At 43.9% G+C, this 24829-nt stretch overlaps 1 protein-coding gene across 25 annotated transcripts in view; it reads left to right on the top strand.

The window, feature by feature from the left end:
* Nucleotides 1-24621, top strand: part of TNRC6A (trinucleotide repeat containing 6A) — a 244869-nt gene extending 220248 nt beyond the window's left edge. For 9 of the 25 annotated variants that reach the window (XM_021081320.1, XM_021081316.1, XM_021081324.1 and 6 more), the window contains 8 exons: nt 2996-3127; nt 13023-13181; nt 13933-14073; nt 15717-15824; nt 17101-17322; nt 20040-20110; nt 21081-21220; nt 21718-23132. In XM_021081320.1, coding sequence (XP_020936979.1) covers nt 2996-3127; nt 13023-13181; nt 13933-14073; nt 15717-15824; nt 17101-17322; nt 20040-20110; nt 21081-21220; nt 21718-22093 — 1349 coding nt within the window. In that variant the 3' untranslated portion in view covers nt 22094-23132. Of the gene's footprint in view, nt 1-2995; nt 3128-13022; nt 13182-13932; nt 14074-15716; nt 15825-17100; nt 17323-20039; nt 20111-20523; nt 20648-21080; nt 21221-21717 lie in introns of all 25 variants that reach the window. The other 16 variants (XM_021081330.1, XM_021081325.1, XM_021081328.1 and 13 more) reach the window with 5 other exon arrangements.
* The last annotated feature ends 208 nt before the right edge of the window (nt 24622-24829 follow it).

Here is a 24829-nt window from a genome sequence, read left to right as displayed (position 1 = left end):
TTGTGTTTCCAGGAGTTCCCGTCGTGGCTCAGCAGTTAACAGATCTGACTAGCAGCCATGAGGATGCAGGCTCGGATCCTGCACTGCTGTGGCTGTGGTGTAGGCCAGCACTTACAGCTCCGATTCAACCCCTAGCCTGGGAACCTGCATATGCCATGAGTGCAGCCCTAAAAAAGTAAAACTATGTTTCCAGGCTTTTCGCTCCCTCTGGGAATTTTAGGCTTACGTGTCTCCTTCATCCTTAGGCCCTTTTTCCTATGCCTTTGAATATATGTTGACCTTTGATTGTTCATATTCTTCTACTCATTTTACTTTTCCCCTTTTCCTTACCATGCTTTCATATAAAAATCCGTCTTCATGGGTTGCTAGCCCAATCTTGTTGAAGACGATCGGTTAGCCAGCATACTCTGGGCTATAGGCAGGTGTTAGGGCCTGCTGTCGCCCCTTAGCTAGGACATAGGTTGTACTTTGGATTTGGGGAGTTGTTAGCAATCTCTTCACTTTTTCAGAAAAGTAAAGAGTTCCTTGTCAGTTACAACCATAGGTGAATATCACAGGAGCCAGGTCATTCCAGAGACAACAGTATAGCAGTAAAAGAGTGCCCGAGTACCTGTTGAGAGGTTTGGTCTCTCTACTAGAAGGATGTGGCTCTCATTGTTGGATTAATGCTGGATATATGAATTAGGCTAGTGAGGTGATAAGTTTCTAAATAAGGAATTTCCTGTCCTTGCTGGCCTTACAGCAAGAAACCTTTTCCTGATTGAGAAAGTCTGCTTGGGATTTCCCACTGTGGTGCAGTGGGTGAGGATCCAGCGATGTCTCTGTGGCTGCTCGAGTTGCTGCTGAGGTGCATGTTCGATCCCTGGCCCAGTACGGTGGGTTAAGGATTCAGTGTTGCTGCAGCTGTGTTGTAGGTCCCAGCTATGGCTCAGATTCGATCCCTGGCCTGGAAACTTTCCTGTGTTGTGGGTGTGGCCAGGGGGGCCAAAAAAATAAGGAAAATCTATTTGGAGAGTTGCCATGTGGCTCAGCCGGTTAAGGATCTGGCATTTCTGCTGTGGCTCTGGTTATAGCTGTGGCACAGGTTTGATCCTTGGTCCAGGAACTTCTGTGTGCTGTGGGCACAGCCAAAAAAGAAAGTCTGCTTAACTTCTGCAAGCACCAGTACTATTTTCTAAATCAGGCATTGGCAGAGTTCCTGTCGTGGCGCAGTGGTTAACGAATCCGACTAGGAAACATGAGGTTGCAGGTTCGATCCCTGCCCTTGCTCAGTGGGTTAACGATCCGGCGTTGCCGTGAGCTGTGGGGTAGGCCGGCAGCTACAGCTCCGATTCGACCCCTAGCCTGGGAACCTCCATATGCCGCGGGAGTGGCCCAAGAAATAGCTAAAAAAATAAAATAAAAATAAATAAATAAATAAATAAATCAGGCATTGGCAAACTCTAGCCCATTGGTCACATTTGGCCAGCTACGAGATTTTATAAATGAAATTTTATTGGAACACAGGCATGCCCTTTGTTTTCTTATGGCTGCTTTTGTGCTACAATTGAGTTGCATAGAGACAGACCATGTAACCCACAGAGCCCAAGATATTTACTCTCTGAACCTTTATAGAGCTATCGGGTCTAACTGATGAGTCCAGAGAGCACCAAATTTAATTACTCTCTCCACATAGGGATGATTAGAGAACTCATTATTAAAGTTTGACCTGGTATCACATGGGCTCCTATCAGACCCAAGTATTTAGAACTCGTTTGTTTTGAAACTTTGGAGTAAGAGCCACCTGGATATATGTTAAGCAAAGATTCTGGCTCCCACCGTGAAGTGTTTTTGTTTTGTTCTGTCTTGTTTTTTGGGTGGATTGGAAACATTTTCATTTTTAATAAGCATCTGAGTGAGATGAATCTATTGATGATGGTTCCCAGGATCAGCCTTTAATAAATGCTGGGTTAATGGTCAGTTTTCTGACTAGTATCTAAGATAGCAGTTTCCATCTTTGCTCCAGGAGACTAAGTCTGATGTGTGTCATCAGCAAAGTTCAAGAGAGTTGCGTGTTGGGATATGAGAGTTTTGCCTTTAGGTACAATTGTTAGAGCAGGATGTTTTTACTTTTAAATGGCAGTATACTTTGGTGGGTCAGCCAGTTGAAAATTGTTGTTTACAAGCAGAAGTTAGCAATTGAAAGTGATCACATGTAATTCTTCATACATAATACTCTTGGGAAGTGGCTGAAGGGATGTATTTTTATTTATTTATTTATTTATTTATTTTTGTCTTTTTGCCATTTCTTGGGCCGCTCCCACGGCATATGGAGGTTCCCAGGCTAGGGGTCCAATCAGAGCTGTAGCCCCCAGCCTACGCCAGAGCCACAGCAACGCGGGATCCGAGCCATGTCTGCAACCTACACCACAGCTCACGGCAACGCCGGATCCTTAATCCACTGAGCAAGGGCAGGGACCGAACCCGCAACCTCATGGTTCCTAGGTGGATTCGTTAACCACTGCGCCACGACGGGAACTCCCGGGATGTATTTTAATAGAGAAACTTTGATGGCCTCCATAGCATTTTTCTCTTATTTTGCCAAGGAATTTAAAAACAATCAAAATTATATGGAGTAGTTTCCCACCGTTAATGTAATTATGGTACTAACAGTTTTATGGTTTGAAAACGTTATATAATTGAGTATTAGGCCAGCTATTTAGACTTTCTGTGCGTTGCTTTCTCTGGGAACCGAGATGTGGCTCTTTCTCCTCATGTTGTCTGTGTCTGTGACCTTGGCCGAGAACCCAGAGTATCTGTCTGTCTGCCTGCCTTGCCTTTGTCTGTAATCATTTGATTGTGCCTCATTTACAGGATGATATTTGTTAAGGAACATTAGGCAGGATTGAAAACACTAGCTACATATGTTTTCCTGAAAAATGGAAGTTGAAGTACTAGATGGAAAATGTGCTCTGTTTTATAAAAGTGGTTTTTAAAATAACTCTTTTATTTTTAGGCTTGAACTCAAACTTGAATGTAAATATGGATATGAACAGTATTAAAGAGCCACAGTCAAGACTAAGGAAGTGGACTACAGTAGACAGCATTTCTGTGAATACATCTTTGGATCAAAACTCCAGCAAACATGGTATAAAACACATTCTTATATTTTGCCTTTAAAAAAAAAAAAAAAAAAAAACCTATAGACTAAATTTAGAGCTTTATTCTAAATATGTATTTTCAAAGCCAAGTTCTCTTAAGAACCTTCCCTCATTATTAAAAAATTGCTTTATTAGTTACTGGTCCTAGTTAAAACAAAAATTGACCTTTATTTTGCTGTTGTGCAGAGATCAGATTATACAAAATTGCTTTATTAGTTATTGGTCCTAGTTAAAACAAAAATTGACCTTTATTTTGCTGTTGTGCAGAGATCAGATTATACATTTATTTTTAAATTATTTTACCTTCTTTAGCTGGTCGTTTAGGTTTTTGCTGTTACTTTATTGGTCTGATGTTCTACTTAACATTTACTCAATGTATTGTAATGAAGGCTGTTAGAAACTTCCACTGGGAGTTCCCGTCGTGGCGCAGTGGTTAACGAATCCGCCTAGGAACCATGAGGTTGCGGGTTCAGTCCCTGCCCTTGCTCAGTGGGTTAAGGATCCGGCATTGCCGTGAGCTGTGGTGTAGGTTGCAGACGCGGCTCGGATCCCGCGTTGCTGTGGTTCTGGTGTAGGCCAGTGGCTACAGCTCCGATTCGACCCCTAGCCTGGGAACCTCCATATGCCGAGGGAGCGGCCCAAGAAATAGCAAAAAGACAAAAAAAAAAAGAAACTTCCACTGTAATTTTATTTCTATCAGTTTCTAGTATTTTGCCACATGTTCTTTGTTGCTTTGTGTTAAGTCATACAGATTCAATGTCTTCTCATCAGTTAAATTTTCTTTTTATAAATATTTTCATCTTATTTAGTATTATCCATTCATCTAGCAGACATCAGTGGAATATCTTCTGCTTCCCAAGGACTGCTAGGCCTCCTTGAATACTAGATATATATGTACATACATGCACGCAATTGAGTGTATGTAAGCAAGTAAAAATATTTGCCCTGGTGGAGTTCACTGTTTGAGCAAAAATAAACAAGTAAATAGCTCTAGTACACTGTGGTAGGTACTATAAAAGTTAACACAGACAATAATATAAATAGTGTAAGAGTGTGAAATCCATTGGAAAAGTGAGTCAGGAAGGACAAGTCATGGGTGTGGCAGGTCTGTAGAGACTTTGTAGAGGGACTCATCTGAGCTGAGACTTCAGGTTTACCAGAGGAGTGCAGAAAGACCATCAGGGAGAGGATGGCATGCAAAAGTTCCTAGTCGAGACAGCCTGGTGAGTTCTGTGGGGGTCAAGGAGCATGTGAGAGAAGGTAGGAAGGTAAAGCTGCTGTAGCAGGCATGGAGCAATCCTGGAAAATATGGTGCCAAAAAATCAATTTCAACATGAAAATGGTGGGCATTCCCATTGTGGTTTAGCAGGTTATGAGGATGCAGGTTCAATCCCTGGCCTCACTCAGTGGATTAAGGATTCGGCGTTGCCATGAGCTGTGGTGTAGGTTGCAGACACAGCTCGGATCCCGTGATGCTGTGGCTGTGGTGTAAGCCGGCAGCTGCAGCTCCAATTTGACCCCTGGCCTGAGAAGTTCCATATGCCACAAGTGCAGCCCTTAAAACGAAAAAAGAAACACAAAAATGTTGGCTAGCTAAAGGCACGTAGACTTAACAGACTCTAAGTGAGAAAGGGCAACAAATTTGAAAAGGAGTACATTGAAGAGAGTGTTAGAATTAGGACAAAATGGTTTGGTGTTTAACTCAACTCTTTTCGGCAAAATATGCAGTTATCTACAATGTGCCTTCCCTGCCTTTCGCGTCCCTCAGTCCAACCCCTGTACCTCTAAGACTGGCTGCAAGAGTCTTATCAAAGAAGCATCCTCCAGGCTTTGGGCCTCTTATGTGTTTCTGTCTTCTTGTGTAACTATCTATTTAGACCTGTCTGTCTCAGAATACAAATTCCCAGAGGAGCGCGCCCATGCTTTGCTTACCTGTAGCTCCGTTGAGTCCGTTGCAGCACTTGAGAACATTTGCTAGGTGAAAGGATGAATGCACTATAACGCAGTTAATGGTAGAATAAATGCAGGCATTGAAGTAGGCCTGCTGGGACAGATGATGAATTGATTTTAGACCTGTTAAAGGTATGTTTGGGGGATAGCTTGATGTGGAAAAGCTCAGTAAGAAATTAGAAATGAAGGCCTAGTGCTCGAAAGGAAAATCAGCTAGAGGAAGATTTGGTGTTCTCAGAGTGTTGAGGTTGTGGACATGGACGAGGTGGCCCAGAGGGACAGAGCATAAGGAGAAGGGCACAAGGACAGAATCCTGGAGCCAGGAGTAAAAAACCTGGAGGAGAATGACTCTAGAGATAGGCAGTGGAAACCCCCCAAAAAATTTCTATCTCATAGTTTTTTGTCTTCTCAGGTTAAAGTAAATTTTTCCATTTTTTTCTTTGTAAAAATGAAACATTTCCTTCCTTTCACTGCTGTTGTATGTGACATATATCTGCTCAAATGCTTAGTATACTTAGCACAGGGCATACTGATATATTGGATGCATTATATAAATGGCATGTCATCATGCAACATAGGTTTTGAAGTCAGATAGACTGGGAATTTGACCCCAGTTCATAAACTCTTTTAAGACACAATGTTTGCATCTGTAAAGTAGAAATGATACATCATAGAATTGTTGAGGATTGAATGGGATAATAATTATTAAGCTCTTATCTCACTGATTAGCACATGCCGTGCAGGTAGTGGGTGGGTGTCTCATAGGCAGTGTAGCCTAAGTTTGTTTTTCATTCAGTTCAATTAGTAAATTTATTTTTCAATTTAAAATTCTGTGTTTATATTTTCTCTTCTTTTTGAAAACTAAATATATTTTTAATCATTTTTTACCATGCATTGCATTGCGTAGACTGTGTAATGCTGCATGCATCTGGAATGTGAGCGGTGAATTTTTTTTAGTAGTTAATATTTTTGTACCTGTATACAGAGCAATCTAATAAACATATTATAGTAATGTTCTCTACTTCCGTGTAGGTTCCTATTATTATTATTATTTTTTTTCTCTTTAGGGCCACACCTCCAGCATATGGATGTTCCCAGGCTAGGGGCCAAATCCCAGCTGCAGCTGCCAGCCTACACCACAGCCACAGCAATGCGGAATCCAAACTGTGTCTGTGACCTACACCAGAGCAACACCAGATCGTTAACCCACTAAGCAAGGCCAGGAATCGAACCCACATCCACACGGATACTAGTTGGGTTCATAATTCACTGAGCCCAAACAGGAACTCCCCCTTTTTCCTTTGAATTGAAATGCAGTTGATGTATAAGAAATATATGTTACAGGTGTAAAGCATAGTGATTCACAACTTTAAAGGTTATATTCCATTTGTAGTTATTATAAAGTAGTAGCTGCATTCCCTGTGTTGTTCTGTATATCCTTGTACCTTATTTTATACCTAGTGGTTTATATCTCTTAACCCTCCTACCCTTCTCTTGCTCTTCTCCGCACTGGTAACCACTAGTTTACTCTATCCGAGTCTGTTTCTTTTTTGTTATATTCACTAGTTTGTACTTTTCAGACTCCACATATAAATGATAGCGTGCAGTATTTGTCTTTCCCTGTCTGACTTCGTTCACTAAGCACAATACCCTTCAAGTCCATCCATGTGGTTGCACATGGCAAAATTTCATTCTTTTGTAATGGTTGAGTGGTATTCCTGTGTTTGTATTATACATCTTGTTTATTCATTCATCCATGTGTTGATGGACACTTAGGTTGCTTCCATATCTTAGGAATTGTAAATAATACTGCCAGGAATATTGGAGTGCGTGTGTCTTTTCAACTTAGTGTTTTTGGGGTTTTTGTTAAATACATACCCGGTAGTGGAATTGCTGGGTCACTGGTAGTTCTATTTTTAGTCTTTAAAGAAATCTCCATACTGTTTTCCATAGTGACTGCTCCAGTTCACATTCCCACCAACAGAGTGCAAGGGCTCCTTTTTCTCTGCACCCTCACCAACGTGTTATTTGTGTTCTTTTTGAGGATTGCCATTCTGGCAGGTTAGAGTTACTATTGCATGGTGGTTTTGAGTTGCCTTTCCCCGATGATTAGTGATGTGGAGCATCTTTCCCTGTGCCCGATTGCTATGATTTATGTCAGAGTGTTCTGCCGGTGTTTTCCTCTAGGAGTTTTATGGTTTCTGGTTTTACATTTAAGTGTTTAATCCATTTTGAATTTATTTTTGTCTCTAGTGTTAGAGAATGTTCTGGTTTGATTCTTTTACGTATAGCTGTCCAGTTTTTCCAGCACCACTTATTGAAGAGACTGTCTTTTCTCCAATGGTGTATATATTCTTGCCTTTTTTGTCATGGATTAAATGACCATTAAGTATGTGGGTTTATTCTCCTATCTTTCATTTACTTAATTTGGTGTCTTGAAACATCACTTTTTCTTTGTTTTTTAAAATTATTTTCCTATTAGTAATACAAATTACTTAATTTTTATCTGCTTCCCCACCCACAAAATGTTCTCATTTTCTTTACTTTAGCAAGCACTGTAACTAATCTTAACCAGCCCAAGGCTAGTAGTCTTCCTTTCATGGATATTATCTTGATAGCTCTAGGCTTTTACTTTATCCCTTTAAATATCAAGAATCTTTGTTAGAATTTCTTCTGTTTGATTGCCTTTATTCTTCATTGTTGTAGTTTTTCCTTCCTTGTAAAAATGACTTCAAAAATAAACCTCAGGAGTTCCCATTGTGGCTCAGCAGTAATGGACCCGACTAGTATCTAAGAGGATTCAGGTTTTATCCCTGGCCTCAGTCAGTGGGTTAAGTATCTAGCATTGCCAGGCACTGTGGTATATAGGTCAAAGACACAGCTTGGATCCTGCATTGCTATGGCTGTGGTGTAGGCTGGCAGTTACAGCTCCAGTTCAACCCCTAGCCTGGGAACTTCCATATGCCCCACGTGTGGCCCTAAAAAGAAAATAACAAAAACAAACCAAAAATAAACCTTGACCTGGTATGGTTTTGGTCTTTATCTCTAGAAAGAAAGACCAGGTTAGTTTTATACGTGTATGTATAAGAGCCCTCTAAATTTCAAGTCTTAAAATGTTGATTTTTTTTTTTAAGCTTTTCAATCTGTTTAGAGAAAGTGCTTCTTTTTCTTTTTCTTTTTTTTGAGCCACACCTGCCACATATGGAGGTTCCCAGGCTAGGGGTCTGATCAGAGCTGTAGCCGCCGGCCTACACTTCAGTTCACAGCAACGCTGGATCCTTAACCCACCGAATGAGGCCAGGGACAGGGATCGAACCTACAGCCTCATAATTCCTAGTTGGATTTGTTTCCACTGTGCCACAACGGGAACTCTGAGAAGGTGCTTTTTCTTATATTTACTCTCCAATTGTTTATACTATCATTTTCTCCCAGAATTACCCCTTTTTGCTTGATGGTTCTATCTCTCTTTCTCCTGATAGAGATTTAGAATCTTCTCCTCAGGCATATTCTTTTTGTTTTGTTTTCTCTTTTCCTCATATTTAAAAAAATAGAGAAATGTTAATCTTATTTCCATTATTAATATTTGGATGTAGTCTGTTCTTTTTCCTGTATAAAAATAAAATTGGCATATTTTAGGAGCGATTCCCCAAACCGCCAGTCTGCGCATTGCGTTTTGTTAGACCCTTACTCTTGTGAAAATAATTTTTTGCACCAACATTTTTTTAAACATTAAGGAAATTTCATGTGCATATTCAGATTTTAATTTCGTGTACATATTCAGATTGCTGGCATCTCTGTGGACATGTGAAGGTCTGCCAGCACCGAGCTTTAGAGTCGAGAAGCTTCTGCCCATGCGCCTACTGACTCATTCCTCCCACTCCCCTCACGCCTGCGCCTTCCCTCCCACTGGTGGAGAACGATTTCCCTATAGTCATATTGATGTCTGAGGAAGGAACTTGGCATATTTTCCGTAGGCAGCTTGCTCATGTGTTTGTAAAACCTTATCCACCTCCTTGTCATTTGTATTTCCATGTTGTAGAAAATGTTTTTCCGTAATGACAGTACTGTAAAGATCATTTTTTTAAAGGAGGGGCGGTGATCTGGTGGCAGTGTTCAGGCTCATGTCAGAGGTGGCCTGAGCCTGGGGACCAGCGCGGCCTGCGTGGAAGGCTCGGCTGGCTCTGACAGTTTGCCTCACAATCCTAGGTGAGTTCTGTTTTTTAATCCCCTTTTAGTGAAGCTTAGAGAGCTAGTAAGATAGTTGTGGAGCAAGAAGAAAGGGCAAATTCAAGAAAATCTCCCTATGTCAAAGGTTCCTGAGTATACTGGCTTGCCAGAAGAACTCACAGAACTCAGAAAAGTTTAAGTCATGGTTATGGTTTATTATAGAAAAAGAACACAGATTAATATTAGCAAAGAGGAGTTCCCATCGTGGCTCAGTGGTAACGAACCCAACGAGTAACCATGAGGACGCAGGTTCGATCCCTGGCCTCTCTCAGTTGGTTAAGGATCTGGCATGCTGTGACCTGTGGTATAGGTCACAGATGGGGCTCGGATCTGACGTGGCTGTGGCGTAGTCCAGCAGCTGCAGCTCCAATTTGACCCCTAGCCTGGGAATGTCCATGTGCTATGGGCGCAATCCTTAAAAAAAATAAAATAAAATCAGCAAAGGAAATGGGTACATAGAGCAGAGTTCAGGAGAAACCGGGAGGAGCTTTCTGTTGTCTTCTCTCAGTGGAGTCTTACAAACTTAATTCTCCCAGCAATAGTGTGTGACGACATGTACCGAGTATTGACAACCAGAGAAGCTCACCCAATCTTTAGTGTCCTCAATTTTCTTTTTCTTTTTTAACATTCTAAAAATAGATACTATTGCCTTATAAAATTACTTCTTTTTTTAATCAAATTTTATTTTATTTTTTTTTATTTTTATTTTTATTTTTTTTTGTCTTTTTGCCTTTGCTAGGGCCGTACCCGCAGCATGTGGAGGTTCCCAAACTAGGGGTCTAATCGGAGCTGTAGCCACCGGCCTACACCAGAGCCACGGCAACGCCAGATTCTTAACCCACTGAGCAAGGCCAGGGATTGAACCCTCAACCTCATGGTTCCTAGTTGGATTCTTTAACCACTGTGCCACGATGGGAACTCCTAAAATTACTTCTTTATGGAATTTTTACAAAGGTGACACACAGTGCTCCTTGAGGGAAAAAGGTAGGGATGACTCTTCTTTTTTTTTTTTTTTTTTTTTTTTTTTTTTTCAGCTATTTCTTGGGCTGCTCCGGCGGCATATGGAGGTTCCCAGGCTAGGGGTCGAATCGGAGCTGCAGCCACCGGCCTATGCCAGAGCCACAGCAACGTGGGATCCGAGCCGCGTCTGCAACCTACCCCACAGCTCACGGCAATGCCGGATCATTAACCCACTGAGCAAGGGCAGGGACCGAACCCACAACCTCATGGTTCCTAGTCGGATTCGTTAACCACTGCGCCACGACAGGAACTCCGGGATGACTCTTCTAATACTGGTGGTGATTATACCTGGTTAAAAGTCACGTTTTAAGCACATACACACCCGTGTCACTTCTGTGCCTAAGAGGTACCTGAAAGATGCCTAGCGGTAGTACCATAGTATCTTACTAAAAATGTGGCTTGCTTCATTCCTTGACCTTGATACTGAACTTGAAAGATAATAAATAGAAGCCAGAGCTATCCAAAGAATAAGATAAATTATTTGAGCAGATTATTTGCAAGCAAGACAAAATATCTACCTCATAGCAAATTCTAATTCTTTATTTCCAAAAGTTCAACAGTGATTACCCACTGATTAGCTCAGTGTTATTCGGCTCCAAGTAAAGAATGCATTAGGCGAAAAGGAGAGAGAGTGGCTCAGGTCTTCCCTCTTCTCTGTAATGATAGTTAATGACCAGTCACTCAATTCAAATGACACTTAGTTTTTCCTTTTGTTATCAAATCAAGTTTGTGTGCCCGAAGCATAGTGAGGCCAAACTGAAACATCGGACTTTGGCACAATGAAAGGTTTATTGCAGGGCCAAGCAGAGAGAAGAGACAGCTGTGCTCAAAAAACCCAAACTCCCCTATGACTTTCAAGGGAAGTTTTTATAGGCAACATTTGGGAGGAGGGCTATGGGCATGTGACCGACCTCTGCCTGGTAGGGAGGTGACAGGGTGCTGTTCCAGGAATCTCAGGTTCGTCTTCTTCCTTCCAACCAGTCTGAGGTCCAGTGCTTGGGATCAGCCCCAAATTACCATCCTCCCCCTGGGGGGAACGTAGTTTCTGTAGAAGAACTCACTGTCAGATTGTTGTGTATTCCTTTGCAGAGGAACCAGGGCCTTCCCCGGGCTGCACTTATATTTCTTGACTGCCTTTCCTTTGTTTCTGCATTCCCTCACTCCCCTATTTAGTAACTGTTTGAATCTGCCCTTCGGAACTTAGGGATGGTCTAGGAGGTTGAAACCTTTTTTTCCTACGAAAAAGCAATGGGATACAGGGAAAGTGTTTTGTATGCTGGAGGACTCCACAGCGTCCTGCTCAGCGTCACTTGCTTCGCCCTTGCTGCACCCCGTTCCAGAAATTGTTAACCTCTTTCCATCATGTCATTGAAGCTAGAGACTTAAGAGTCATTCTCCCTTTTGAAAAAAGTTATTGCGATAATTTACATATAATACAATTGCTCCTTTTAAAGGGTACAATTCTGTGGCTTTCAGTATATTCTCAGTTACATGATCCATCACACAGTCAATTTTTGAACATTTTCCTTACCCTAGAAGAACCCTCCAGGTGTCACTCCTCCCACTTCCATCTTCCCACCTCTCCTAGCCATACGTAAAAACCAGTATTTTTGTTTCCTATAGATTGGTCTATACTGGGCATGTCTTATTAGCGGAAGCATGTAATACCTGGTTTTTTATGACTGGCGTTTTTGGCTTAGTGTCAAGCATGGTGCATGTTGTAGCATGCATATGTGCTTCCTTTTTACAGTCAAATTGGTTCATCTCTACCACAGTTTGTTTATGCATTCATCACTTGGTGGCTATTTGGGTCTAAGAGATATCCTTGATGTCTTCCATTCTCCAATCTTGACATCCAGTCCATCTGTGCATAGCGCCCATTCCGCTTCCAAAGTCTATAGATTAAACATCCACTGTGTCTCACTATCCTGGCCTCCTAATGGTCTCCCTGTTTCCTTTCATTCGTAGCCAGAGTTACCTCAAAACAAATAGGATTATTTACTCTCCTTCCTAAAACCCTTCAGTATGAAGAACTCCTTGCTGAGTCCTACAGAACCCTGCGTGAGGGCCTTGCAAATCCCGATGCCCTCAGTGACTAGGCAGGGCATCGGCCAGACTGGAGTGGCAGGGTGGGGGCAGCTAGAGTGCACACCTCATCCCAGGATCTTTGAACTCCTAGCTTTTAGGACAAAATGTACGTGGTCCTTCCCGTCCTTCAGGATTGGGGCCCCACTCCTTCGTGTTGTTCACTCTGCTGTTTACTGTTTTTCGGGCAAAGTGATCTTTCAGTTCCTCAAACGTGCCAAGCAGTTGTTCTCCGCAGTTCTTTGTGATGCCAGACCCACTGCCTAGAACCTTTCTACCCGACTTTCCAGGCCGGCCCTCGCCCCCGCCACTGCCACACACTGTCTCCTCCTGCTCTGTGCCCGTTTGCTTGGCTTTTGGTTAGAGTCCCTGAGGGTGAGGACCCCTTTGGTTTCAGAGAGTGGAACTGATTGACATCTGGAAGAAAGCACAGGACTTTCTTTCCTCCTCACATCTTCACATAATCTACGCAACACAGTTTGGAACCCCCAGATCTAAGAGAAAGCTTTCTTACTGTGTTTGACACACTATAAGAAATAAATGCGCTGGTGTGTGTTGCTCACATTTAACTCACATGTGCTCATCATTTTCCCTTTTTAGGTGCTATTTCAAGTGGTTTCCGGCTGGAAGAGTCTCCATTTGTTCCCTACGACTTTATGAACAGCAGTACTTCACCAGCCAGTCCTCCAGGTTCAATAGGAGATGGCTGGCCACGTGCCAAATCGCCTAACGGCTCTAGCAGTGTTAATTGGCCACCAGGTAAGATGCTGACAGCTCCTTTCATGAGAATTTCTTTCCATTCAGACTCGGACACCTCTAGACATACCAGTGATTTGGCCCCGCTTTGGGGTGATCGGCCTGAAACTACACTAGGGATGAGGAAGAGTGCGGAAATGAGGGAGAAGTTGAGCCGCAGGTCCTGGGCTGCCGGGTGAACCTGGCCCTTTACTGGTGCCTTTGTCGCCAAGCTTCGAAGGTGGGATTCGTCCCACTGGCCCACACGAAGCGTGGTATAAACCTTCACCGATTGATCTTCTCCAGTTGTGTCTGGGGACTGATGTGGCAGAATTTCCATGTACTGAGGAATCGCCAGAAATGCGCCCTGGACTTGCTGTGTCCTACATAAATTGCTGAAGGCACTTTAAAATGTTCCTGTTTAGACCCCTAGCCTGGGAACCTCCATATGCCGCGGGTGCAGCCCTAAAAATACAAAAGATGACAAATAAATTAAATAAATTAAATAAATAAATAAAAATAAAATGTTACTGTTTAAGAATATATAAACCTAAGAGATACTACTTCATGCAAAAACTTGCAAGTTATTCAAATTAATAAAAGCTTTTATTAAATATGATATCATGTCAGCCTGTTAGGGTATTGGAAAATAATTTGAGAATATTGAAAAAGATTTGAGACTTGCATAAACTACAGGAATAAAACTTTTGGGTAATTAGTAATGAATTTTTAGATGATGACTAAGCCTGAACTAATTTTACATTTTTATTTCCAGAATTTCGCCCTGGTGAACCATGGAAAGGTTATCCAAACATTGACCCTGAAACTGACCCTTACGTCACTCCTGGCAGTGTCATAAACAATCTTTCAATTAATACTGTGCGGGAAGTTGACCACCTCAGGGACAGGAACAGTGGTAAGTGATGATGATGCAGGAGATTGTCAGAATGGCTCAAAGTCTGTGGGAAACTCCGCGATAAGAGACACTCCCTACACACCACAGCACCTCACCTCCAGAGGGCTCCAGACAGCTATAACAGAATTCTTGGTTTCCCCTGGGTGACTCAGAGCCACTTTAAAAATGAGGAGGATTTATTATCACTTGATATGGTAAACATGTGTATTAACTTAGTGAATCAACACGAAGGACCAACAGACACTCGCTTTTCAGTAACTGTACTAATAAGTGAAGGTTGGAGTTCCTGTTGTGGCTCAGTGGTTAATGAACTCCACTAGGAACCATGAGGTTGCGGGTTCGATCCCTGGCCTCGCTCCGTGGGTGAAGGATCTGGCGTTGGTGTGAGCTGTGCTGTAGGTCGCAGACTCAGCTCAGATCCTGTGTTGCTGTGGCTGGGAACTTCCGTATGCCACGGGTGAGGCCCCCCCCCCCCCAAAAGACAACTACCTGAAGGTTGTTACCTAGTTCATAACAAGTTTCATTATTGTGCTTTTTAAGAAATGGGTGTTTCTTATCAAAGATGCTATATTGGTGTTTGTTTACACACCCTGGATATTAAAGAGCTTCCCTCTGGAGAAGCAGTTGGCTTTGTCTCTCAGAGAGTGAAAATAAGAACAATTGAATGGCCCCTACAGTCCAAATGCACTTTTTAGTAGGTTAGCAAATAAAATCTTCCTCAACTACCCCCTGGTTGTTTTTCACCCCAGGCATGTACAAGTATTCCATGCATGCAGTAGAAGAAAGGTGAATGAAATGAATGAAGATAACTTCTCTTGCTGTAACATATATCCTTGTAGCTAGCCCTTTAAACAGTTTATGATAAAATGTGAAACAGTCAACATTTTCCATTAAATACATAATTTGTTCACAGGTGTTTGCCATATCACAGTGGTGAGATAAGAGTCCTCATTATTCTAAAACAGCTGAATTTAGCAGACAACTGTGTATAGAAATAGTTAAAGCCACTACTTTTCGCAGGAGAACATGGACAGAGCCAACCATAAAACCTCACAGCCTGGTAGTTAGTGAATCTGGCAGCAGGAGCTGTTACAGTGATCCACGTACTGCTTGAGTCTGGAGCTAAAGAAGAGTTAGTGGTCGAGGGGATTTCTAAAAAATAGGAAGGCAGGCCAGGTTTTGGAGACTGAGTGTGGGGCACGAGGAGGGAGGACAAAGGCCTGGCTCACGGTAATGCCCGTGCACCTTGGTGAGCTGTCTGTCTGGGAAGAAGTCACTGGTGTTCAGAGACAGGAGCTGGGAGCTCCTCGAGGAGCCCGGTGCTGAGAGCAGAGCAGGTCCTGCCCCGGGTCTCAGGCTGTGTCTCCTGGCCGAGTGGATTCTCACAGGCAGTTATGGGGGAGGAAGACGAGGTGGGAGGGATGCCTCTTCTGAGCCATGGTGAAGACAGCGAGGAAGCTCTCCACGTGCTGCTTGGAAGGCAAGAGGGAGGCTGCAGGCGTGGGCACTGTCCCCGTGGCCCCGATCAGGCCCGTTTCCTTTCTTGGGCCATAGCCTTGCAGTGTCACTGGCTGCCTTTGCTTATTTGAAAACACCACGTCCTGTGTTCTGGGGATGACTAATTGGGCTCTTCCCCCACGTAGGGTCATCCTCATCCTTGAACACCACGCTGCCTTCAACTAGTGCCTGGTCATCCATTCGTGCCTCCAACTACAACGTTCCCCTCAGCAGTACAGCACAAAGCACTTCAGGTGGGCCTCGTCCCGGGCTGCTGAGGCTCTGTCGGAGGTCGTGGTCATCAGACCTGGGCCGGGGCTGTTGTGTTTAATCCTTCCTCTTTTGCCCTAAAGTCGTCTTTTCAAGGAGCCAAGAGAGTATATTTCTGAGCCAGGGAAAATATTTTTAATACCCTTTTAAAATGTGCTATATGTTAACATTAAAATGTACTATATGTTTTAATGTAAACTATGTTTAACACCCTTTTAAAATGTACTATATCCAGCAGTCATTTACCAGAATAATCAGCTTTTACCAAATAGCCTCTCTTCATCTGAGAGCCATCTCTGCTCTGTAGTTAAATGTAATTTAATTCAAAACAGTAGTTCTCAACTATTTGCAGTAAAGGCCCTTTTGTTTTTTTAATACCCAGTCCTTTGCAGACATAACTTTTCTAAAATATAGTAAATCTGAGCTTGGAAATGCTAGAGAAATGAGGACACACTTGGGAGTGAAGGGCGGTGTCAGATGGCTGGCAGAGTTTGCAAACGCCCGCTCTGCGTTTCTGTTCTTGGACAGTCTCAGACCAGTAATAAACTCTGCTGACCAGTCTTGCCGTCACACTTGGGGATGTTCTGACGTAAGGACATGCCCTTGATGAATAAATAGTTGATGCTGATGAATGTTACAAAATTATCTATCCCCTTCTCCCTCCTCGTTTTAGTAGTGTTACTTTGATTGCGTTTTCTGTGTGCCTGGCTGGGCGCTGGACCCATAGGCAAGTTGCATAACCTCTCTGGACCTCAGTAGAATGTGTGTGAAGATCAGACGTAGCGAGCGCACATCAAGCGCCCAGCCGTCCGGGGAATGTCTGCTGTGAGGACTCCCTGAGCTGGGGCAATTTTTGTAGCCATTTTTTCAGGAGTACACAACAAAGTGCTAAAATCTAATGCCCTAAGAGCCAGTCCTGGGTGACTCATTATGCTTGTTAAGTAAGGTAAGGAATTCCCAGTTGCTATTTTAGAGCAGTTCAGGGCAGTGTTACGTGTAGTTTTGTGCACTGGACTAAGAGTTGCACAGGTCTTAATTGTTTTAATAATAGACCAAACGTCTGTTTTGAGGCGAAGGGAGCAGTTTCCTTTTCCCTTTTTGTTTTTCTCTGGCAGTTTAGTTTGATTTGGGGATTTTTGTTGGTTTCTTTTATATGATTTGCTTTTAGTAGGGGAACGGACATTGTCATTTTTCACAATTTTTCTTTTTGGAAAGCATTTCTCTCTCCTCTCCCTAACTTGGTTTTTTTCTTTCGAGTAGCCAGAAATAGTGATTCCAAATTGACATGGTCTCCTGGTTCAGTTACAAACACCTCTCTGGCTCATGAGCTGTGGAAGGTCCCTTTGCCACCTAAAAACATCACTGCTCCGTCCCGCCCACCTCCGGGACTGACTGGTCAGAAGCCACCCTTGTCTACGTGGGATAATTCTCCCCTTCGTGTAGGTGGAGGATGGGGAAATTCTGACGCCAGGTATACCCCAGGTAAGGTGATGTGCATAAGGTGGTTTCATGTGGTTTTATTTGCTGAACGCTAACCAGTCCAATTTAACAGAGACCTAAATAGCAGACTGTTGCATTCTCCCCTCTAAAATAGGATTGGCACTTAAATAAAAACCATAACATTCCTAGTTCATTGCTACCTCTTGCAATTTCCATGCTTTTGAGAGTCTTAAATTTTACTAATTTTGCCCCCTTATCGTTTCCCCAAAGACACACACACAGCAGTTAGTGGTCAAGTTAATGGAATGAGAATCTCCTTTCCTTTAGAAACTCCTCAGGAGCTCATCTCAGTGGATATAGTGACTTCCTGCTCTTGGCAGGCATCAGATAGTGCCATGTCACATGAGCAGAAGCCTGACAAGCCTGGGGAAGGTGGGAGCAGCTCATCTGGGCCTTTAAGAATGGGGTCTGTTTGGCGAAAGCTTGGCCTGTACTTAGGATCATCGTAAAAAAGTGTTGATTAAATAGAGACATTTGCGAGTGAAAGGGACATGCTGTTAGTGACTCCTGAAAGCAGACTGCCCCAGGCCGACTGGGTCAGACGTCTCCCTCCCTTCTCTAGATGACTAGCTCTGGGTTTATACTGGCTTCAGGTCCTCACCCGCCTCCCCCAGCCTACACCATACACAGCACAAGTGGAGTTCAGAGCTTGTCTGCCAGCTCGCCCAGGAGATAATGGTCTGATCCTTCATTCTTCCCTGTCCCCAAAATGTACCAAACTTTCTCATCTCCAGGCTGAAAATGGTAGTAAAACCTCAGTAATAAATCTCTGATCTTTAGACAGGTGATTGGCTGAAATAAAACTTGTAGTGTTTCCTTTGAGGGAAAGTTTTAATTATGGGAAAAGCACACTTGAGTCTGTTCCAAGCTGCCAAATGCAAATTCATATAATTGGTGTCATGTCAGTGGTTCTTTGAGGTCACAGACATCTTCTGGGTGTCAGCTAAGTGACTGGTGGTGCACGATAGGGGGGAGAGATAATAGAAGTGGCCTGGGAGCCCCTACCTTTAGGAAGGCTGGTGGAGTGGAGTGTGGTCAGGAAGCCTGTAAGAGTCAGCCAGGTAAGCAGAGGGAGCAGTACCTGCCACGGCAGAGATTTGGAAAAGCAGGAGGGCTCCCTGTTGGAGTGAGAGTGTGGGGGAGCGGGCAGTGTTCTGCGAGAGTTGTGTAGGCTGAGCTGTGTCATGCAGCCATCTTCCGAAGCCACCCCCAAGTCTCTGTGAGGTGGTTTTAAATGGCTTGTCGATGGGATGACGTGATGGGGTTTTTTCGTTTGTTTAATGTTTTTGTGTCGTTATTTCCCCAATACATTTTTTTTCCCTACTGTACGGCATGGCGACCCAGTTACACATACATGTATACCTTCTTTTTTTCCCATTATCAGGCTCCATCATAAGTGACCAGACATAGTTCCCAGTGCTACCCAGCAGGATCTCATTGCTAATCCATTCCAAAGGCAATAGTCTGCATCTATGAACCCCAAGCTCCCCATCCATCCCATTCCCTCCCCCTAGGCAACCACAAGTCTGTTCTCCAAGTCCATGATTTTCTTTTCTGTGGAAAGATTCATTTGGGCCATATATTAGATTCCAGATGTAAGTGATATCATATGGTATTTGTCTTTCTCCTTCTGACTGACTTCACTTGGTGTGAGAGTCTCTAGTTCCATCCATGTTGCTGCAAATGGCATTATGTTGTTCTTTTTTTATGGCTGAGGAGTATTCCATTGTGTATGTATACCCCATCTTCCTAATCCAGTCATCTGTCAATGGACATTTGGGTTGTTTCCATGTCTTGGCTATTGTGAATAGAGCTGCAATGAACATGCGGGTGCATGTGTCTTTTTTAAGGAAAGTTTTGTCTGAATGTATGTCCAAAAGTGGGCTTGCTGGGTCATATGCTGGTTCTATGTATGGTTTTCTAAGGTACCTCCATACTGTTCTCCCTAGTGGTTGTACCAGCTTATGTTCCCACCAACAGTGCAGAAGGGTTCCCTTTTCTCCACGTGATCGTGTTTTATTGCTCTGCTGCTTGGAAAGAGAGGGTGCCCTGAGGCTGGGCAGGAAGGTCAGATGAGGAGCCCCTGTGGTGGCCCAGACTAAAATCAGGAATGTCTGGATGATGGCAAACCCTGAAATCCCCTTCGTACTGCACAGTCTGTGGGATGTGCATGCAAAGCCGCGGATCAGTAGCTGCGAGCATCACAAACTGAGCCTGTTTCCCAGAGGCTACCATTTTGAGAGAGTTGTACCTTTATAAATGGGAAGGTCCCAGAGCCATCTGGCCTTTGGTTCGTTAGCCTGCCACATGTTGAGCTGGGAGCCCTCTGAACCCACTCTCCCCAGACACAGAGCTGCATGCCCCAGGGATTAACGCCTAGTCAGAGCTGGAGTGCTCTGGGCATTTGGGCCTAGGAAGGAGATACCCCACGGTGCTGGTGAGTAAGAAGGAAGAGAAGGGGAGTTCCCACTGTGGCACCGTGAGTTATGCACCTGGTGTTGCTGCCGCTGTGGCGTTAAGTCACAGCTTCAGCTCAGATTCGATCCCTGGCCCAGCAGCTTCCATATGCTGAGGGGGCTGCTGAAAAAAAAAAAAAAGAAGAGAACTCCAGGAGCCCAGGCGATCCTCCCGAACGTCTCTAGTCTGACTGCGTGAAGAGTCACTTGGAAAACTGACTTTCCGTTTCCTTCCTTGTTTAGGTTCCAGCTGGGGTGAGAGCAGCTCAGGGAGAATAACAAATTGGCTTGTTCTAAAAAACCTTACACCTCAGGTAAGAATATCCTGTATCCTGGTTTATGTGGCTACGCCAGGTAGCATGGAAGCAAAGGTTTCCATTCTTGTCTGAGAGGGGTACTGGCCAGGCCTTCGAAGTGGTGCTAAGCAGACGTCAAGGCCAGGCAGCCGAAATAGCAGAGGGTGGTTTTTAGATGCCTCAGGCAGCCTGGTGGTCTGATGCAGTGGTTTTTGACACTGTAAAATGCACGGGAATTGCGTCTCACCCCAGAGACTCTCCTTTAGTAGATCTGAGCTGGGATCAGGGATCTGTATTTTTATAAGGGCGTTCAGATGACTGTGGTGCAGATGGTCCTTGTATGCCCTTTTAGATTAGAACGTTTTCTTAGTCCCTGGACTGCCCCCTCCTCGGGAGGCTGTGTGTTAAGAGCCCACCCCCATCATCCCCAGGGAGCAGTGCCTTCATGAGTCCTGTCCTCAGGGCAGGGAAGACGGAAGACAGGAAGCCACAGCAGGGGCAGTGACTAAGGAATTGGGGCTCTGGGGAGTGTCCAGGAGTCTAGAGGCCACAGAGGTATGGCTCCGGGACCAGCGAAGGTTGGGGGGACGGGACACTACCTCATCACAGCAGTCGCATCCCAGTAAAGAACCTTGGGTGAGGAGTTCCACTGTGGCTCAGCAGTGATGAACCCAACTGGTATCCATGAACGCGGGTGCCATCCCTGGCCTCGTTCAGTGGGGTAAGGATCCGGCGTTGCGTGAGCTGTGGTGTAGGTCGCAGACATGACTCGGATCCTGTGTTGCTCTGGCCTTGGCGTAGGCCGGCAGCTACAGCTCTGATTCAACCCCCAGCCTGGGAACCTCCGTATGCTGCGGGTATGGCCCTGAAAAACAAACAAACAAAAACGAACCTTGGGCGAGAGTGAAAGGACCAGCCTGGGACCACCTCCCTGGATGGTCCTTGTGGCAGTGTGTCTAACTGGCAGGTCCCATGCTCTGTTTCCTAGATCGATGGCTCAACTCTGCGTACTCTGTGCATGCAGCATGGCCCACTGATAACATTCCACCTGAACCTCCCACATGGAAATGCTTTGGTCCGTTACAGTTCAAAAGAAGAGGTAGTGAAGGCACAAAAGTCTCTGCACATGTAAGTTGGCCATTCTGCACTTGGCACCTGGAAAGTGCCCTTGGTATTGCAAGTGTAGAAATCTCCCATTAGGGTTCCCATGGAGGGAGGGGGGTGCAATTCATGGCACAGTGCTCCATCTCTGGGCCGGCCCAGCTCTTGAAGTCCCATAACAGCAGCAGCCGCCTCACAGTATCTTGGACAGTACTCAGAAGGGGGAGGGGGGCATCATCTCAGATCAGAATGGCTCTAGACAAGCCTTTCTTAGGAGACAAAAAGACATGATCCTGAGGCTGAAGAGGCACCGGGTGGCATGTCTGGGCCTGGAGAGCCCTGGTGCTGTGCGGACTCCTGGGCGCTGGGTCCTTGTGTGCTCTCCCTGCTCCCTCCCTGCTCGCCCTCGCGCATCCATTGCTTTTTCAGCAGAGATTCAGAGCTGCCCCTGACCCGTGTGGCTCAGTCAGACCCCTCAGACGGCCCGAGTCTTCACCAGGCCTGCTTGTGTCTCTCTCCTCCAGGTGTGTACTGGGGAACACTACTATTCTTGCTGAGTTTGCCAGTGAAGAGGAGATCAGTCGTTTCTTTGCACAAAGTCAGTCTCTGACCCCTTCTCCCAGCTGGCAGTCTCTCGGGTCCAGCCAGAGCCGGCTGGGCTCCCTCGACTGTTCCCACTCATTCTCCAGCCGGACCGATCTCAATCACTGGAATGGTGCTGGGCTGTCGGGAACTAACTGTGGAGACCTTCATGGCACTTCCCTCTGGGGGACCCCACATTATTCCACAAGCCTGTGGGGTCCTCCGAGCAGCAGCGACCCCCGGGGAATTAGCAGCCCATCCCCCATTAATGCTTTTCTTTCTGTTGACCACCTGGGTGGGGGTGGAGAGTCCATGTAACAGTGTAGACTAGACTCCCGGACTGCGACCTCAAGATGAGAAAGAAAGGAGCACTAAGTCGGGCTCGCCGCCTGCAGCCAGGGGCCACCTGTGGGAACAGCTATTCTCTGCACATTTTCCACTTTGTTTTCCCTGAAACATATCAGTTTGAATACTTGAATCATGCAGGCCAATATTATAATGTGAAAAGGTATCTATCTATTTACACTCCCAAATAGCGCCATACATGCTAAACCGTATAGAATGAGCTCACTTGTGTATATTCATCATGTTTAGCCTTTGAGTTCTTTTTTTTTTCCCCCTTTCTAGCCCCTCCCCCTCCCTCCATTCATTCTTTCTCTTTTCTTTTTTCTTTTTGCAAAACCATTTTTTGGGCTGATAATGAATGAGCTTTTAACTTTGCACTGAATGATGTTCTCTCCGTCTAATCGGCAATATGGGGGGGCAGCTGTTCCAGTGTAAATGTTTACTCAAGGATGTTCTTAAAAGGTGTGCGCTCTCTACTATGCCTTGATGTTTGCCTACCTTATTGTGGTATCGTGGAGTTTAAAAGATCAAGTTATGATACTGACTTAGGACTATAAATGAAAGTATTGCACCAGTTTTTTCATGTTGTAAAACTAAAGAATTTCGCTCTGCAGTTTGAAAAACTGTGGCCACAGCTGTGACTTGCAGCCCACCTGCCACCCAGGACGGGCCCTGCACTTTGAATAGGCTTTCCATTTTGTTTTGAAGGTTCCCACATTGAACCTTCTTGTTTACAGATTTTTTTGTTTTGTTTTTTGAGAAAAAAAAAATGTTTACTCTTCCATCATTTAAAAAAAAATAATTAAAAGACAAAAAAAAAAATGGAGGATGATTTAAAAGATGCTTTCTATCTCTGGGAAAAAGGAGCAGCATTTGGCCATGTTCTTTTGTTTTTCTATTCCTGTCCTAAATCAAAGAGCATGGTTCTCAGGAAAACCAGTTCCCCAGTTTAAAAAAAAAAAAAAAAAGGAAAAAAAAGGAAAAAAAAAAAAACAAAAACAAACAAAAAAAAAACCAACCTCCTTGTAGTTTCTTATAGGAAAGAAAGAAAAACCCCAACTTTTAGCACTGATACTACATATTGCTCTGTTAAAGAATTTTCTCTGCCAAAAAAAAGAAAAAAGAAAAAAAAAAACAACAAAAAAAACGCTTAAAGCTGGAGTTTGAGATTCTGCTTTCAGATGCTGTCTTTTTATTAGTGAGTGATGATGGTTTGCTAATAATCAGTAGGTATAATTTTTGTAATCCCATCAAGTGGCTCTCTATGTTTCTGCTCTCTCGTGACTGTGTTCATGTCTAACTGTTGTACCTTAAAGCCGAAATCCGTAACTATGCATACTGTAACCAAGGTATTGGGCCTACAGAATTGTTCGTTGTATAAAAAAAATTTTAAATGTTGTTGCGAACTAACGAGTTACACCATTTTTAAAATTTCTTTCTCTCCTCCCTTCCTTTGTTTTTGTTTTTGTTTTTTTTTTCTTTGCCCACAAATGGTATTATAATGCTTGCTTAGTCAAAGAAGAGAGACTAAACAAGGGTAAAAATTTTAACAGTACAGAATTTGCCATCATTTCATTGCCTTGATTCTAACTGTTTGTGTCCTAAGATGCAAAAGAAGTCAGTGGCTTTTAACTGTTTACAAATAGAATGTGATTGTAAAATGTACAGTTTGGTTGTGTTTGAATTATGAAATTTCTTCAGATATAATAAACCATGACTTTTTGGCTGCTCAACATTAATTGTCTCTTTTTTGTGAATTTATTTGTACGCTCTTTTTTATAATGAACGTTTCAACGTTGCTATGTATGAGGGTTCTCATAGAGCAACCGAGTAAAAATCTAAGCAAATATTTGAACATTTTATCCGAACTGATTCACAATTTCACCCTGAAATAATGTGAGAACAATGGGAAACTGTAGCTTGCTCCTTCCTACCCTCTTTGAGCATCTTTGGGATCTGGTTGCTCAAAACTCTTCCGTGACTTCATCTTCCCCACCATTTGTGCCCATCTCAAGCCTCAGCAAGAGACCATTTGGAACATGAAGCTTAATGACTTGACAGTGTTCTAGTGTTAAACTCTCATACCTCTGTTACAAAATGAGAAACGCCACAGCCCGGACTGGCCTTTGCTTCCCCCTTCACCGCCCTCGCTCCTCACTGCCGGGAGCCCGGGGGGCAACTCCTGTGTATGTATTTCAGTGTATGACTTCAAATCATGCTCCAACTTGCCAGATGTAAGCTAATGTTGTTGGACACCTTAATAGAAGCAAATGTTGTTCAATGCAGTCAATGTATATGGACTTCCATACTGGTTTTTCCAAAAACCAAAGGTAGCTTTGAAAAACCACGTCTGGAAATGTTTGGAACGTTAAGCTGATTGACCTTTTGGGGGCTTTGAGTAGTATATAATTGACTTCATAACTGCGTTCATTGTATCGTTAAAGTGTTTGGGAATTTTTTGCGCTTGTTATGTGACAATAAAGTGTTTGATTTTAAAAAAATGAAAAAGCGATTTGGTTGTTGCCGAGTCCTTCAATAAAAACAATTCTCTTCCCGAAGCCACCGTGTTGCTCCGCAGTCTCCCTTGGGCTCTCGCCACCGCCCGGGGCCTTTCCCAGCCTCGAGTGTGACATCCCCTGGCTCCGTGACCTCGAGTCACTGACAGCCTGCAAGGGTTGGTCCAAAACATCGTATCACATCCAGCTGCGC

This window comes from Sus scrofa, unplaced genomic scaffold (assembly GCF_000003025.6).
Source record: "Sus scrofa isolate TJ Tabasco breed Duroc unplaced genomic scaffold, Sscrofa11.1 Contig1431, whole genome shotgun sequence".
NCBI lineage: Eukaryota > Metazoa > Chordata > Mammalia > Artiodactyla > Suidae > Sus > Sus scrofa.
Note: the sequence above shows the minus strand (reverse complement) of the source record. Positions and strands in the feature narration are given on the sequence as shown.